General features: G+C 38.7%; 1 protein-coding gene across 1 annotated transcript; it reads left to right on the top strand.

Moving 5' to 3' along the window:
• The first annotated feature begins 1,202 nt into the window (after window positions 1-1,202).
• Window positions 1,203-2,059, top strand: LOC119785550 (protein dopey-1-like). The gene is made up of 2 exons (XM_038288284.1): window positions 1,203-1,363; window positions 1,476-2,059. The coding sequence occupies exon 2, from the start codon at window positions 1,533-1,535 to the stop codon at window positions 1,782-1,784; it is 252 nt and encodes an 83-aa protein (XP_038144212.1). The 5' UTR covers window positions 1,203-1,363; window positions 1,476-1,532; the 3' UTR covers window positions 1,785-2,059.
• Window positions 2,060-13,022: the final 10,963 nt, after the last annotated feature.

Raw genomic sequence — 13,022 nt, 5'->3', positions numbered from 1 at the left:
TTAAAGCAATTTATATGTTTGATTTACCAGGTAATCAAAATTAATATGCTGTAATTATCTAACAGGATTTTTTAACATAAAACCTTCAACCTCAATCTGAGGCTCAATCTTTTCCAGTGTGTAATCTCTGCTGTTGGATTATCATTTTGAAAGGGAAAAAAGACTCCATACTTTTGCAGAATTCCTCATTTGTTTTACTTTTTGAATTTTGTATGAAGCTTAGGTCGCATCTGAAAGGGAGACGCATCATGTGGGGACAATGGAAAAGTTTTTGGTGATTCACTGGTTAATTTTTAGTTGAAGGTTTTTCAAAGTTGACCCGAATTAGAAGACCTTAAAGGTCCTGTTGGCTAATAAATGAAAGGCCGTTTCTCAATTCACAAGAACACGACTACGGACTTGTGTCCTCGCCAAGTATGCTCTTGAGAAGAACACTGGAAAATCTGGGAGAACGGCGGCATGCAGCATAAAAATGGGTCAATTAGAGCAGAAGCGTACTGATGACATCACCAGATGCTCAGCTCGTCTGGAGCTGCATTTATCCTCCTGTTATTAACTGACTCTAGATGATAATAAATTATTACTCTTTTCATTTAGTGATGGAATGATAATGAACACAGTCAGATAAACGCAAATCAAATGAACATTTTGCCAAATAACCAAAAAAACGGCCTGACAGCCAGCGGTCCTTCTCACACGGCTATGCAGAGAAAGGGCTGCTGCAGACGGGCTAGGATTAGACCTGGCTGCCCTGGAGCTCTGCTGGTTGCCTCGGTCCTCTTAACTTAGGAATTTTTTTTAACTTACGCATTAAATAGGTTAATGGGCCACACAGGGACGGTTTAAAGTATAATATTCTCAACTCAAATGGTCTTAAAATTTACTTTTATTGAACAACAGCAACAGAAATAAAATCTTTTAACCTAACACTCTGAGCTCTGTGAGCGCTGCAATGAAAGCTGCTGCTGCAGTGCATGCTGGGACAGCTGCCAATCTCAAGAACAGACAAGTCTGCTCTGATGCATGCTGGGTAAAGAGGGAGGGGCGAGAACAACATCCAGGGATATTGTCTGTTCTCGGTCTCCTGTAGTTGTGAATTGGAACAGTTTTATGGCTAAGGTTGATTACTTTTCACGAGTAAACGAGCTTATGAGAACGCGCAAGTTATTGAAAAACGTCCACAGTGAAGGAGCGTCTTTGATTCCACTCAAAGTTAGCGATTCTCCATTACAGGTACCGCTGGGCCTTCATCCCTGAGGCTTCAGACGATTCAGGGTTGGAGGTGAGACGTCAGGGGACACATCAAAGGGAGTTCAAGCCCTACGTGGTTCGTTTGGTGAAGCTTTTGAGAAAACGAGCAAAGGTATCTCCTCCTGCTTTTTAATTGGACAAATGTAGTTTAAAATCAAACTCTCCATCAGATGAATTTTCCTTTCTTACTTAGTATTTTGTTTTTTTTTTGTTTTTTACCATAGAAAAACCCAGAGGAGGACTGCTCCACTAAAACCTTACCTTGGGAGCCAGGCCACCTGATGCTGACCCTCTACGTTATCCGCAGCATGGAGCAGCTGCTGCCCTTCTTCAACCTGCTCAGCCAGGTGTTCAACAGCAAGGCCAGCTGCCGATCAGGCCTCGCCTACTCCCATAATCCCGCTGATTCTTCCTTCCCCGGAAACAAGGAGGGCCACAAACTGGAGAGCCAGAAGGTGTTCTGGAGCCGAGCTCGCCAGAACATCGAGGAGATGGTGGAGAAAGACTTTCTAGAGGGCCTCATCAAGACATGAGAACCCAGCCGAGGAGGAAGTGGGCATTAAAACATAACTGAACACTAGTGACAAACTCTAACTTGTACATTCATGAACATTATTATGGGATGTGAGGGGGGGTTTTACAGTTTTTTATTTATGACTCTTGAGCTATGGTTATTTAATTTTAATTATTTGTATGTATGGAGCAGCTTTTGACAGGTTTTAACATTTCATCCGAGTCCTTTAGAAGAAATAAAATATGCTGTGCCATTCCATGTGAGGTGACTTAATAAAACAGGTTTCTAATAACAGATACTTTTATCTTTTAATCAGGGCATGCTTTGGTTGCACAGTGGTTAGCCCACACGACCCATGTATGCAGGCCTTAAAGGAATTGTACACCCAAAACATGATTAGCCTTCATTTTCTACTCACCCCCATGCTGAACAACACCCTGGAGTACTTTTTTGATATCTCAAATGCATCTGGAGATCTGGGAGGCTTCTTGCTGTCTGCTGACATTCAAATAATTGAGGACTATGGTGCCCGAGACAGAAAGGTCCATAAAAGTCCACAAAAAACGTGTCAATATTCCTCCATACTGCTCGTCCAATGTATTCCAAGTGTCCTGAGTGGGTAGCATCCAGAATTTACTCGAAACGAAGTCATTTAGAATGTTTTTAGAGCATAAACAGTAGTGTATAGGATTTCCTGAAAGCCCACACGCGCGCTCACGACGCTACGGAAGCCGGCAGATCAAACCAGATGAAAGTGCGCATTCAGCGTCTGCTCTTCCAATAATGCAAGCGTAGAAGAAGAAATGTGCTGTTTACCTGTGCAAAGAAAGAAACAACGAAAGAAAAATATCTGAGGACTTCAGTGTTGAGGAAGAGCATGAGTTCTTTGCCGAGCTGAATGCGCTGGTTTGGTCTGCCGGCTTCCGTAGCGTCGTGAGCGCGCGTGTGCGCGCTTCCAGGAAATCCTATACACTACTGTTTATGCTCTAAAAACATTCTAAATGACTTCGTTTCGAGTAAATTCTGGATGCTACCCACTCAGGACACTTGGAATACATTGGACGAGCAGTATGGAGGAATATTGACACGTTTTTTGTGGACTTTTATGGACCTTTCTGTCTCGGGCGCCATAGACCTCCATTATTTGAATGTCAGCAGACAGCAAGAAGCCTCCCAGATCTCCAGATGCATTTGAGATATCAAAAAAGTACTCCAGAGTGTTGTTCAGCATGGGGGTGAGTAGAAAATGAAGGCTAATCATGTTTTGGGTGTACTATTCCTTTAAGACCAATTTTTACTCCTGACGCATAGCCCCTGCAACCGTCAAATCTGTCTCTGTGCTGTCATTGCGTACCTCAAAAAAATCCTGACTACGTGTCAGACGTTTGCAAAGCCACGCCGACGGAAGTGCGCAGACAAAAATCAGCTGTGATTGGTCCTTGGTATGCCTTTCCGGCTGTCTGTGTGGTCGTCCTTCTCGATTCAGTGCCGGGCTGCGCTATTTTTAAAAACGGAGAAAATTTGACAACTACGACGAAAGGTCAATCGAGGAGGTACGATGCCCCGGACAAATTATATGAATAAATATATCCTTTTTGATGTCTAGCAAGTCTAGATCCATCTCGTGATATCTTGCAGACGTACCATTTTAGTTTTGAAAGATAAGCACTCCTGCAGACGCCACCGAATTTCTTGCGAGTTCTAAAATAGGCTCCCCCTTGTGCTTTGGAGGGAAACTGCTGTGCGTCCCTAAAAAATTCCAGACCGACGGTGCAGAAGCATACCAGCAAAACTTGTTCGCGACCAGACCCAAGTGACATTTGATGTGTGCGGTTGCAGAAGTCTAATCGGCCCTTTTGTCTTCGACATGGGCAAGCTGGGCTCGAATCGGGCCTGCTGCCCTTTCCCACATGTGTCTCCTACTGAAAGATTGAATCATCAGCTCTTTATTTCAGCTCTGCAGGAGTTGAGCCCTGTCTCTTTATTGGTTTGCCAGCTTTAATGAGGCAAATAAATGTCAAAATGTGTGAATTTGGGACATTTGTTCTCCGTCTGCCTACTGTTATCATGTTATTGTGCCAAATGAAAATTAGCTTCTTATTCTTTCATTTCCAAATTTGACTTCCCCCAACTGGCGGTTAGGAAAAATCCACAGAAGAGTTGCACCTTCTTATAAGCTGCATGGGGAAAAAAGTAGCGGTTCATAGTCAGCAATTTTAAAGCAATTTATATGTTTGATTTACCAGGTAATCAAAATTAATATGCTGTAATTATCTAACAGGATTTTTTAACATAAAACCTTCAACCTCAATCTGAGGCTCAATCTTTTCCAGTGTGTAATCTCTGCTGTTGGATTATCATTTTGAAAGGGAAAAAAGACTCCATACTTTTGCAGAATTCCTCATTTGTTTTACTTTTTGAATTTTGTATGAAGCTTAGGTCGCATCTGAAAGGGAGACGCATCATGTGGGGACAATGGAAAAGTTTTTGGTGATTCACTGGTTAATTTTTAGTTGAAGGTTTTTCAAAGTTGACCCGAATTAATAATTAAAACTAAAAAAAATTTCTCAAAACAATTTTTGAGACCAGAATCTAACCTTTTAACTTCCTTGAGCATTCTTTTTAAAGATGTTTAATATTTTAATTACCTTATCATCCTCCACAATATTTTAGCTGTACCATCATAAGCTATTTATTTATTTTCCTTTTATATATTATGAGCTAAGTTACAACACCTATTTATTAGCTTAGTTTTATGAAATGTAAATCTCTTTTTGTACCACTATGGGGCAATTCACTCTCTGCATTTTTAACTAATCAACTAATCACCTACCAAGCAACGTAAGGGAGTGGCTGGTAAACCTGGGAGTGACAGTCATTTAAGCCGCTAGTATCCTGGATCTCATTCTTTAAGTCATGATCCAGATTTCATAACAATCTGTAAGAATAGGTATGTAGGAACTGCTACCTTAATCTTAGCATGATGGAGGGAATTCATTACCCAGATGAAACCAGAGGCTATGTTGTTGGGGATTTAAACTCCCTGGTAGAGTCTGGGCTCTCTCTCGGGTCTACCTTGGGAATGACTGGCAGCTGGCTGAGCCCGTGGGCTTGTCTCTGTGGCCCCTTCGTGCCTCAGGACAATAATCTCCTGTTTGCCCTTCTCAAGTGGGTGTGGCGATCCCTATGCCTGCCCTCCTTTTGTTCCTCTAGTCTGGGGTTCCTTACATATCTGGTGATCTGATGTCATGGCCAAAAGTATTGAGAATTACACAGATATATTTTCACATGATCTGCTGCCCTATGGTTTTCATGTGTGTATGTCAGATGTCATCTCATACAGAAATACGAAAGCAATCACAATATGAATAACAAAAGCTTTGAGTTAATGCAGCAAGTCCATATTTGCAGTGTTGACCCCTCTTCTTCAGGACCTCTGCAGTTCTCCCTAGCATGCTCTCAATCAACTTCTGGACCAAATCCTGACTGATAGCAGTCCATTCTTGCAGAATCAATGCTTGTATTTTGTCAGAATTCCTAGGTTTTCGTTTGTCCACCCGTCTCTTGATGATTGACCACAAGTTTTCAATGGGATTAAGATCAGGGGAGTTTCCAGGCCATGGACCCAAAATCTCTATGTTTTGTTCCCTGAGCCAGTTAGATATCACCTTTGCTTTATGGCAAGGTGCTCCATCATGCTGGAAAAGGCATTGTTCATCACCAAACTGCTCTTGGACGGTTGGGAGAAGTTGCTCTCGGAGGACATGCTCCAAGAGTCTCTGCCATACAGTGCGTGCAAATGCGCTCACACCTGCCTGCTGCCATTCCTGAGCAAGCTCCCTCCTTGATGTTCTTGATGATGCGATAGATTGTTGACTGAGGTGCAATCGTTCTAGCTGCGATTTCTTTTTCCTGTTAGGCCATTTTTGTGCAGTGCAATGATGACTGCATGTGTTCCTTTAGAGATAACCATGGTTCACAGAAGAGAAACAATGATGCCAAGCACCAGCCTCTTTTTAAAGTGTCCAGCGGTGTCATTCTTACTTCATCATTACAGATTGATCTCCAGCCATGTCCTCATCACCACCCACACCTGTGTTAATGGAGCAATCACTGAAAGGATGTTAGCTGGTCCTTTTAAGGCAGGGCTGCAATGACGTTGAAATGTGTTTTGGGGGATAAAGTTTATTTTCTAGGCAAATATTGACTTTGCAATTAATTGCTGTTACCCTGATCACTCTTTATAACATTCTGGAGTATATGCAAATTTCTCAGTGGTGAGCTGTGAGGGCCTTCAAAGCCTTCTCTGCTGGCCTAAAATCAATCAGAAACACTAACATACATTCTCAACCTAAACTTTATTTTTCTTCTTTCCAGCTCTATTATTTTATTCAAAACAACTGTCTTAATTTTGTAACGTTTCTCTTGATTACTGAGCTGCTTCCATTACATTTATGTGGTCTCTGACATCCACTCTCTGCCATTTTCTCCACATCTCCCATACCTTTATGGCTCTTTGGCCATTCTTTGCCTCCCATTCTACATTTAGAAATTCTAGGAACCACTGCAGATTGAGAACGAAGTGACTGTTTGGAACACCAGAAACAATCAGATTTCTAATATAAGATGGAACTTGGTTATTTAGGGCTTTATAGGTGACGAGGTGGATTTTGAATTCTATTCTTGTCATGATTCCTGGCATGAGTGCTAGTTTCCACTCAGCCTCCATCAGATTTTCCCTCTTATCTAACTGTATAACCAGCTCTCAGACCAGTGACTAGTGTCAGCACTGCAAAAACAATCCAGAAATAAGTAAAAAATGGCTTAAATTAAGTATATTTAGCCTTAATTTGAGCAGGTAAATAAGATGATTTGCCAATGGAATGAGTATTTTCACTCTTAAAATAAGATAGTTAGATAATATTTACTTGAAATAAGACGATAAAATATTTTTTTCTTATTTTAAAAGGAAATTGTCTTGTTCCATTGGCAAAGTGTCTTATCTCCTCAAATCAAGGAAAAACACACTTATTTTAAGAAAAAATAACTTATTGAGATTTATATTTTTTGCAGTGGATTATTACGAGTATTCCTGTAAACCTGCCTGCCTGACCCCTGTTGATCATGTCCTGGCCCCTGTACTGAAGACAAAATACTTAAAAGAAATTCTTATGATGATGCGTTGGAACAGACATGGTTACTGATAGGTCCTTTGGATCTATTTCATTCTTTTTCTTTAAAAACCTGTCTTAGTGTCTTTTGGATCTCTGACCTGTATTCTGAGTTCTAATTGCTGATTGTGGTGAATCTCTCCCAACCAGCGCCAGTTTCATTCCAATAAACTGTTTAAACGTCTCTTGCTCCGTTTGAATCTGGGTCTTCCATTACCTGGTCATTGTAATTCTGGATTTAACAGGAAGCCATTAAAAGGAAGCTAAAAATAGAGGAATATGTACTCATTTTAAAGTTTTTTATCAGAACTATAGCTGCAAAGGGAAGAAATATAAAAATCTTTGAATGCAAGTGAATTTTATTAAAGAGCTTATTAAACTTTGGTCTCAGATAAGGAAAAGCATGAGAACTAAATAGAAAGTGAAGCCTCTGCTATGGTAGGATTTTCTTCTCTTGTGTGAATTTCCAGATGATATTGCACAGATTTCAATGGTCTGAAGCTTTTTCCACACCTCCTGCACATGTAGGGACTCTGGTGTGGATATGTAGATGTCTTTTCAGAGAAGATCTACAACGAAAGCTTTTCCCACACTGATGGCAGACGAAAGGCTTTTCGCCGGTGTGGGTTGACAGATGCTGATTCAAAATTCCTTTCAGGCGGAATTGCTTCCCACATGTATGGCAGATGAAAGGCTTTTCGCCAGTGTGGATAAGCAGGTGTCGTTTCAGATCATGAGATCTCTTGAAACCCTTTCCACAGTGGTCACAGCGATGTGATTTCTCAGAGATATTCCGCTGATCCAGGTCTATATTTTCCACATGCTGCTGACCTTCACAAAGTTGTTCATCCACATTACTGATCTCCATCTGTATGAGAACAAAAACGAAAAATCCATCAATTATTTGGCACCACTGAATATAGTGTAAACCCCTTTTGATGGCTAATGTGGACCAAAATTATGGTTCCTCATAAGAAAAGCTTCAACTCAGAATGACTTACTGGAGCTTGAGACATTGCTTGGATGTGTATGTCAATGTTGTCTCTTTCTTTTTTGACTATCCTGCTTAAAGAAGAACAGTTTAGTTATTGATTACCTTTTACATGATAAAGTCAACACATTATCCTCAAATTATAACTGTACCAATACACAAAAAACAGTCAAATAAGTTATTACACAAATAAACATATCATGAAAACCAACAGTTAGTTGCTCTTCATAATAAATGTTTTTAATTAGTTTCATTTCCTCTACCTTGTGGTTCCCTAATTAAATCTTTATAGCATCAGCCTCAAAAGAGAGAGTTTTCTTACCTTTAACGCTGTAAAGTTGACTGCTTGCCTGCTATCTGTCTTTCTGCAAATCAATGATCTACACTTTTAAAAAATGCTTCTTTTTTTTTACTGTAACCAAGGGTTAAAAACATTCTGAAAAGTCCAGTATTTATTCAAAAGAAAATAAAATAGATAGCATTGCATAACCTCATACATTCAAGCACAAGTATCGGTTATACCTGTGCTTGCTGCATTTTATATTTGAATAGTATTGGTCGTTTCTCCTGTTAAAATGTGAAAGTGGTGATATTAACTCCTTGACACCCATCATTGCAAATTGATATCCAAATGTGTGTATATATATATATATATATATATATATATATATATATATATATATATATATATATATACATGTGTGTGTGTGTATTTGTATATATGTGTGTATATGTGGCCATGTCTTTAATACCTGGTGGGGACAATTTCCTATGAATATGCTACATTTTGGGGACTCATAGGAGCTTGTGGGGACCAACAACTGGTCCCCATAAGGAAAGTTTCTCTTCTTGGGGTCGGGGTTAGGTTTAGGACTAATGTGTGAATTGAGTTTAGGTTAGGTTTAGGGATAGGTATGTGTTGGTAATGGTTGGGGTTAGGGCAAGGGTCACGGTTAGGCCATATAAATTAGTGGGAAATGAATGGAAGTCAATGGAAGGTCCCCACAAGGATATTATGACACAACATGTGTGTGTGTATGTGTATATATGTGTGTGTATATATGTGTGTTTATATACATGTATATATATGTATGTGTGTATATATACACTTAAGGCAGGGTACTTTGTCTCTGCCACAGGGGATTTCCAGTCCAAGTGCTGTCTGCGCGCTTTCAGTGTCACACTTAGCCCACTCTCATTAATAAAGACCGTTTCATTCCACTGCCCTGTCTGTGTAGCATCTTGGGTCCCATTTCCTTTACGTTACAGTTGATGTCTGATCATAAATTAATTGAATGTTGACATCTGACTGCAAGGTCCCTCGTGTGACTTGCAGAATAACTGCTGTCCGATCAATGGTAAATAGCTTAGTTCGACGGACCTGTTAAATGGGTTTAACTCATTCATTGCCAGCATGTAGCGTAGCTTACTTTAAATTAGCCAATAGAAGCAATACTGATTTTCTGATAAACAGTCTATTTGATAAAATAAATACTCTAAATTAATATTGGAAAGGTGAGGGAAATTATCAAATTTTATATATGCTTATGTAATTTTCAGACTAATTCTAATGTATTTGAATTTGTAAACAGTTTTTTGCAGATTTTGAAAATTACTTCAGCTGTTTCAATTTAATTGATTGAATTTGAATGAAAAAATACTTGACTTGAAAGGATTCAGATATTTACGTGCAATGTTTTGTGAGGATTTGTTTCAAATCTTAATAGATTCATAGCCAAAATATTTTCCAAAGTGAAATCAAAGAAGTGGCCTGCCATGACTATGAAGCTGATCCCAATGGGAGATTAATCCTCTGCATTTGTCCCTAACTATGTAGGGGCAGTGATAGCCATGCCAGCCCAGGGACTGACAGCAGTTCTACTGAAAGGTGCCTTGATCAAGGTCAATATCCGGCATACCTGACGTATAACAACCATTCCATGCATAGTGCTTTAGGTTAATAGAATATATCAATTAGGCCATGAATACTTCCAAAAAATAAAAAATACGCCATCTCCCTTTTTATTTATTTATTTCTTCTTTTTTACAACTCGACTGCTGCATAAGAGCAGTTTGTTATTTAATATTTTGTCAACATTATTTCTCCATGAAATATCCATGAAGGAGTTTTACTCATGTTTTTTTTCTTTTTGGATACTTGTTATGATATTTAACCACAGCAAACACAGTAAATTGATTATTTTCAGCCAGGAGAAGCTAATTAACATCCCTCAAGCTGAAATAATACATGAACTACTTCTGCAAGTAACAGCTGAGTTGAAAAAAAGGCGGCAGGGATGCTGAGCAGGAGCAATGTGACAAGAGAGGAAGAGTACATTTTAAGCAATCTCCTCCATCAATGATCATGGTCTATGTGAGAACCTTAGTAAATAAGTTAGGAAAAACTCCAAGACCTAGCAGGGACCCAGTCAGGATATCTGCAAGGCAGCATTGTGTGTGTTGTGCAATTTTACCAGAAGATTATGAATATGTTATGTAACTAGAACTGAGATTTATAGTTAATTAACAGGCCATCCTAATCAAGGGTAAAATCAATTAATTATTATTAGTTAAATGATTATTATTGATATCTGCTTATTCAAGAAGGTTCTTTAATCTTTTACTCCAGGTTAAACTCCTGGACCAGCTGTTGAAATCTGGTTGCCTTTTTACCATTTTAGTAATTTACACTTAGTTAATAATCACCAACTAAAGAAGTTGCTTCTGTTTATTCAAATTTGAACCAAAGGAGGGTGCATGTTGCACTGAGTGATAAATCCTTTACTGTGTAAATAAGGAACATTGCTAAACAAACAGCATATGAGGTCAAAGCAATTTAAGTATAGCATTGCTTACCATAAACTAAAGGTGAGAGAGTACTCAAGGAAGCAGCCGAGAGGACCACCGTAATACAGGAGGAGCTGGAGAAGTCTTAGAGCTCAGAAGGATCATTAATAGTGAACTCCACAAATCTGAATCAAGGACGGCGATTACTGAAAGTAAGCCTCATTTGCAGTTTCCCTCTGAGCCACACAGGCAATAAAATAAAATAAAAACACGGCTGAAATGAATAATTAAACTGATTATTAAATTAATTATCAACTTATTTGGTTATCAAATTGTATTATTAACAAAAACAGACTCAAAATAAATGAATAATCAATAAACACTAATATGCAGTGCCGTGCAAAAGTATTTGGCCCTTTTCAATTTTTCATCCTTTTGCCACATTTCAGGCTACAACCATAATGACATAAAATTTTAGTTTTTGTGAAGAAAACAAGTGGGACATAATCATGAATTGGAATTAAATGTATCGGATATATAAAACTTTACCAAATGAAACAAACTGAAGAGTGGAGTCTGCAAAATGAATCGCCCCCCCTTGAGTTAACTTTCTAGCTCCACCTTTTGCTGCGATTACTAATGTAAGTTGCTTTGGTTATGTCTCTATCAGTTTGAAAATGTTTTGCCCATTCTTCTTTGCAAATCAGCTGGAGTCTGTGAGGTTGGATGAAGAGCCTTTGTGAACAGCAATTTTTGACTTTGCCATCCTAACATCTGGATATGTTTATATGTAAAAAATTCCATTGCAGTTTTTGCTTTATGTTTTTGATTTGTCTTGTTGGAAGATAAATATCCGTCCCCGTCTCAGGTCTTTTGCAGACTCCAGCAGGTTTTCTTCCAGAATGCTCCTGTATTTGTCTCCATCCATCTTCCCGTCAGTTTTAACCATCTTCCCTGTCCCTGCTGAAGAAAAGCAGGCCCAAACCATGTGTGTTGCATGGTGTTCTCAGAGTGATGAGCTGTGTTGCCTTCATGCCAAGCATAACATTTTGCATTGTTGCCAAAAGGTTTGATTGGGTTTCATCTGACCAGAGCAGCTTCTTTCACATGTTTGCTGTGTCTCCTATGTGGCTTGTGGCCACAACTTTAAACAAGACTTTTTATGGATATCTTTAAGAATTGGCTTTCTTCCATTAAACTAGACTTCTGCAGTTAATGACTGACTGGTGACCCATGAACAGAGTCCAGAGTTAGTTGTAGATCTCTGCAGTTTATCCAGAGTGATCATGGGCCTCTTGGCTGCATCTCTCATCAGTCTTCGTAAATTTGGAGTGGTCTGATACTCCTTCCATTTCAACATTATCACTTTCACAGTGCTCATTGGGATTTTTAAAGTAGTGATGGCAAAACAAGGCTTTTTGAAGCATTGAATCATTTTGAACCATTGCGTCATAAAGTTGTTTACTACCTGAAGCTTCACCTAGTTCTTTTGGGTGGCATCTACTGACAGTAGAAATTGTTGCACCAAATGAAGATGCATCTCTTCTGTATATGATTATATGATTATGTATGTGTTGTTTATGAGTATATGTACCTCATTAAAGGTTTTAAGTAATTTATCCATTAAAGAATAATTCATAAACAACGCGAACATTTTTGTTGGTCATTCATGTGTTGTGTGCTTGTGTACTGAGTGTTTTTGGACATTCTGTTTGGTGTAGAAAAGAGGTTACTTGTGTAACTTCTGTTATTCTTTCTTCTTTTTTTTTTTAATAAAAGGGATTTGAATCGGTCTGAATGAAGCAGAAAAGGTGTCAAATGTCATCAGTTTGGAGATAAAATTACTAGTTTAAAGCTTGGGAAATCTTTTTGTATCTAAATCCGGCTTTAAACCTCTGCAGAACAGTATCTTCAACCTGTCTGGTTTGTTTCTTGTTCTTCATGATGCTCTCTGCCTTTAAATGGACTTCAGAGATCCTCACTAAACTTCTGGAAAGAGTTTGCTGCACTGAAAGTTGTAATTTTGTATGCCACACTTTTTAGTTTTTTATTTGCTAAAAAAAAGTGTAAAATATCCAATAAATTGTGTTCCACTTCATGGTTGATTCTTTACAAAGAATTACACTTTCACGTCTTCATGTTTGAAGCCTAAAATGTGGTAAAAGGTTGATAAAGTCAAGGGGGCTGAATACTTTCACAAGGCAAAGTAGATACATCAATATATATATATTTTTTTACATGTTGCCATTTAGAATACAAACACTAATGCAATTTTTCTTTATTTTCCAAATGTCTTTTTTATTTGATA

Source organism: Cyprinodon tularosa, unplaced genomic scaffold, assembly GCF_016077235.1.
Source record: "Cyprinodon tularosa strain WSP-4 unplaced genomic scaffold, ASM1607723v1 ctg107, whole genome shotgun sequence".
Taxonomy (NCBI): Eukaryota; Metazoa; Chordata; class Actinopteri; order Cyprinodontiformes; family Cyprinodontidae; genus Cyprinodon; species Cyprinodon tularosa.
This window is presented reverse-complemented; position numbering and strand designations above follow the sequence as displayed.

Coding starts and splice junctions, on each gene's coding strand:
- LOC119785550 (XM_038288284.1), top strand. CDS start 1,533: ATGCTGACCCTCTACGTTATCCGCAGCATGGAGCAGCTGCTGCCCTTC.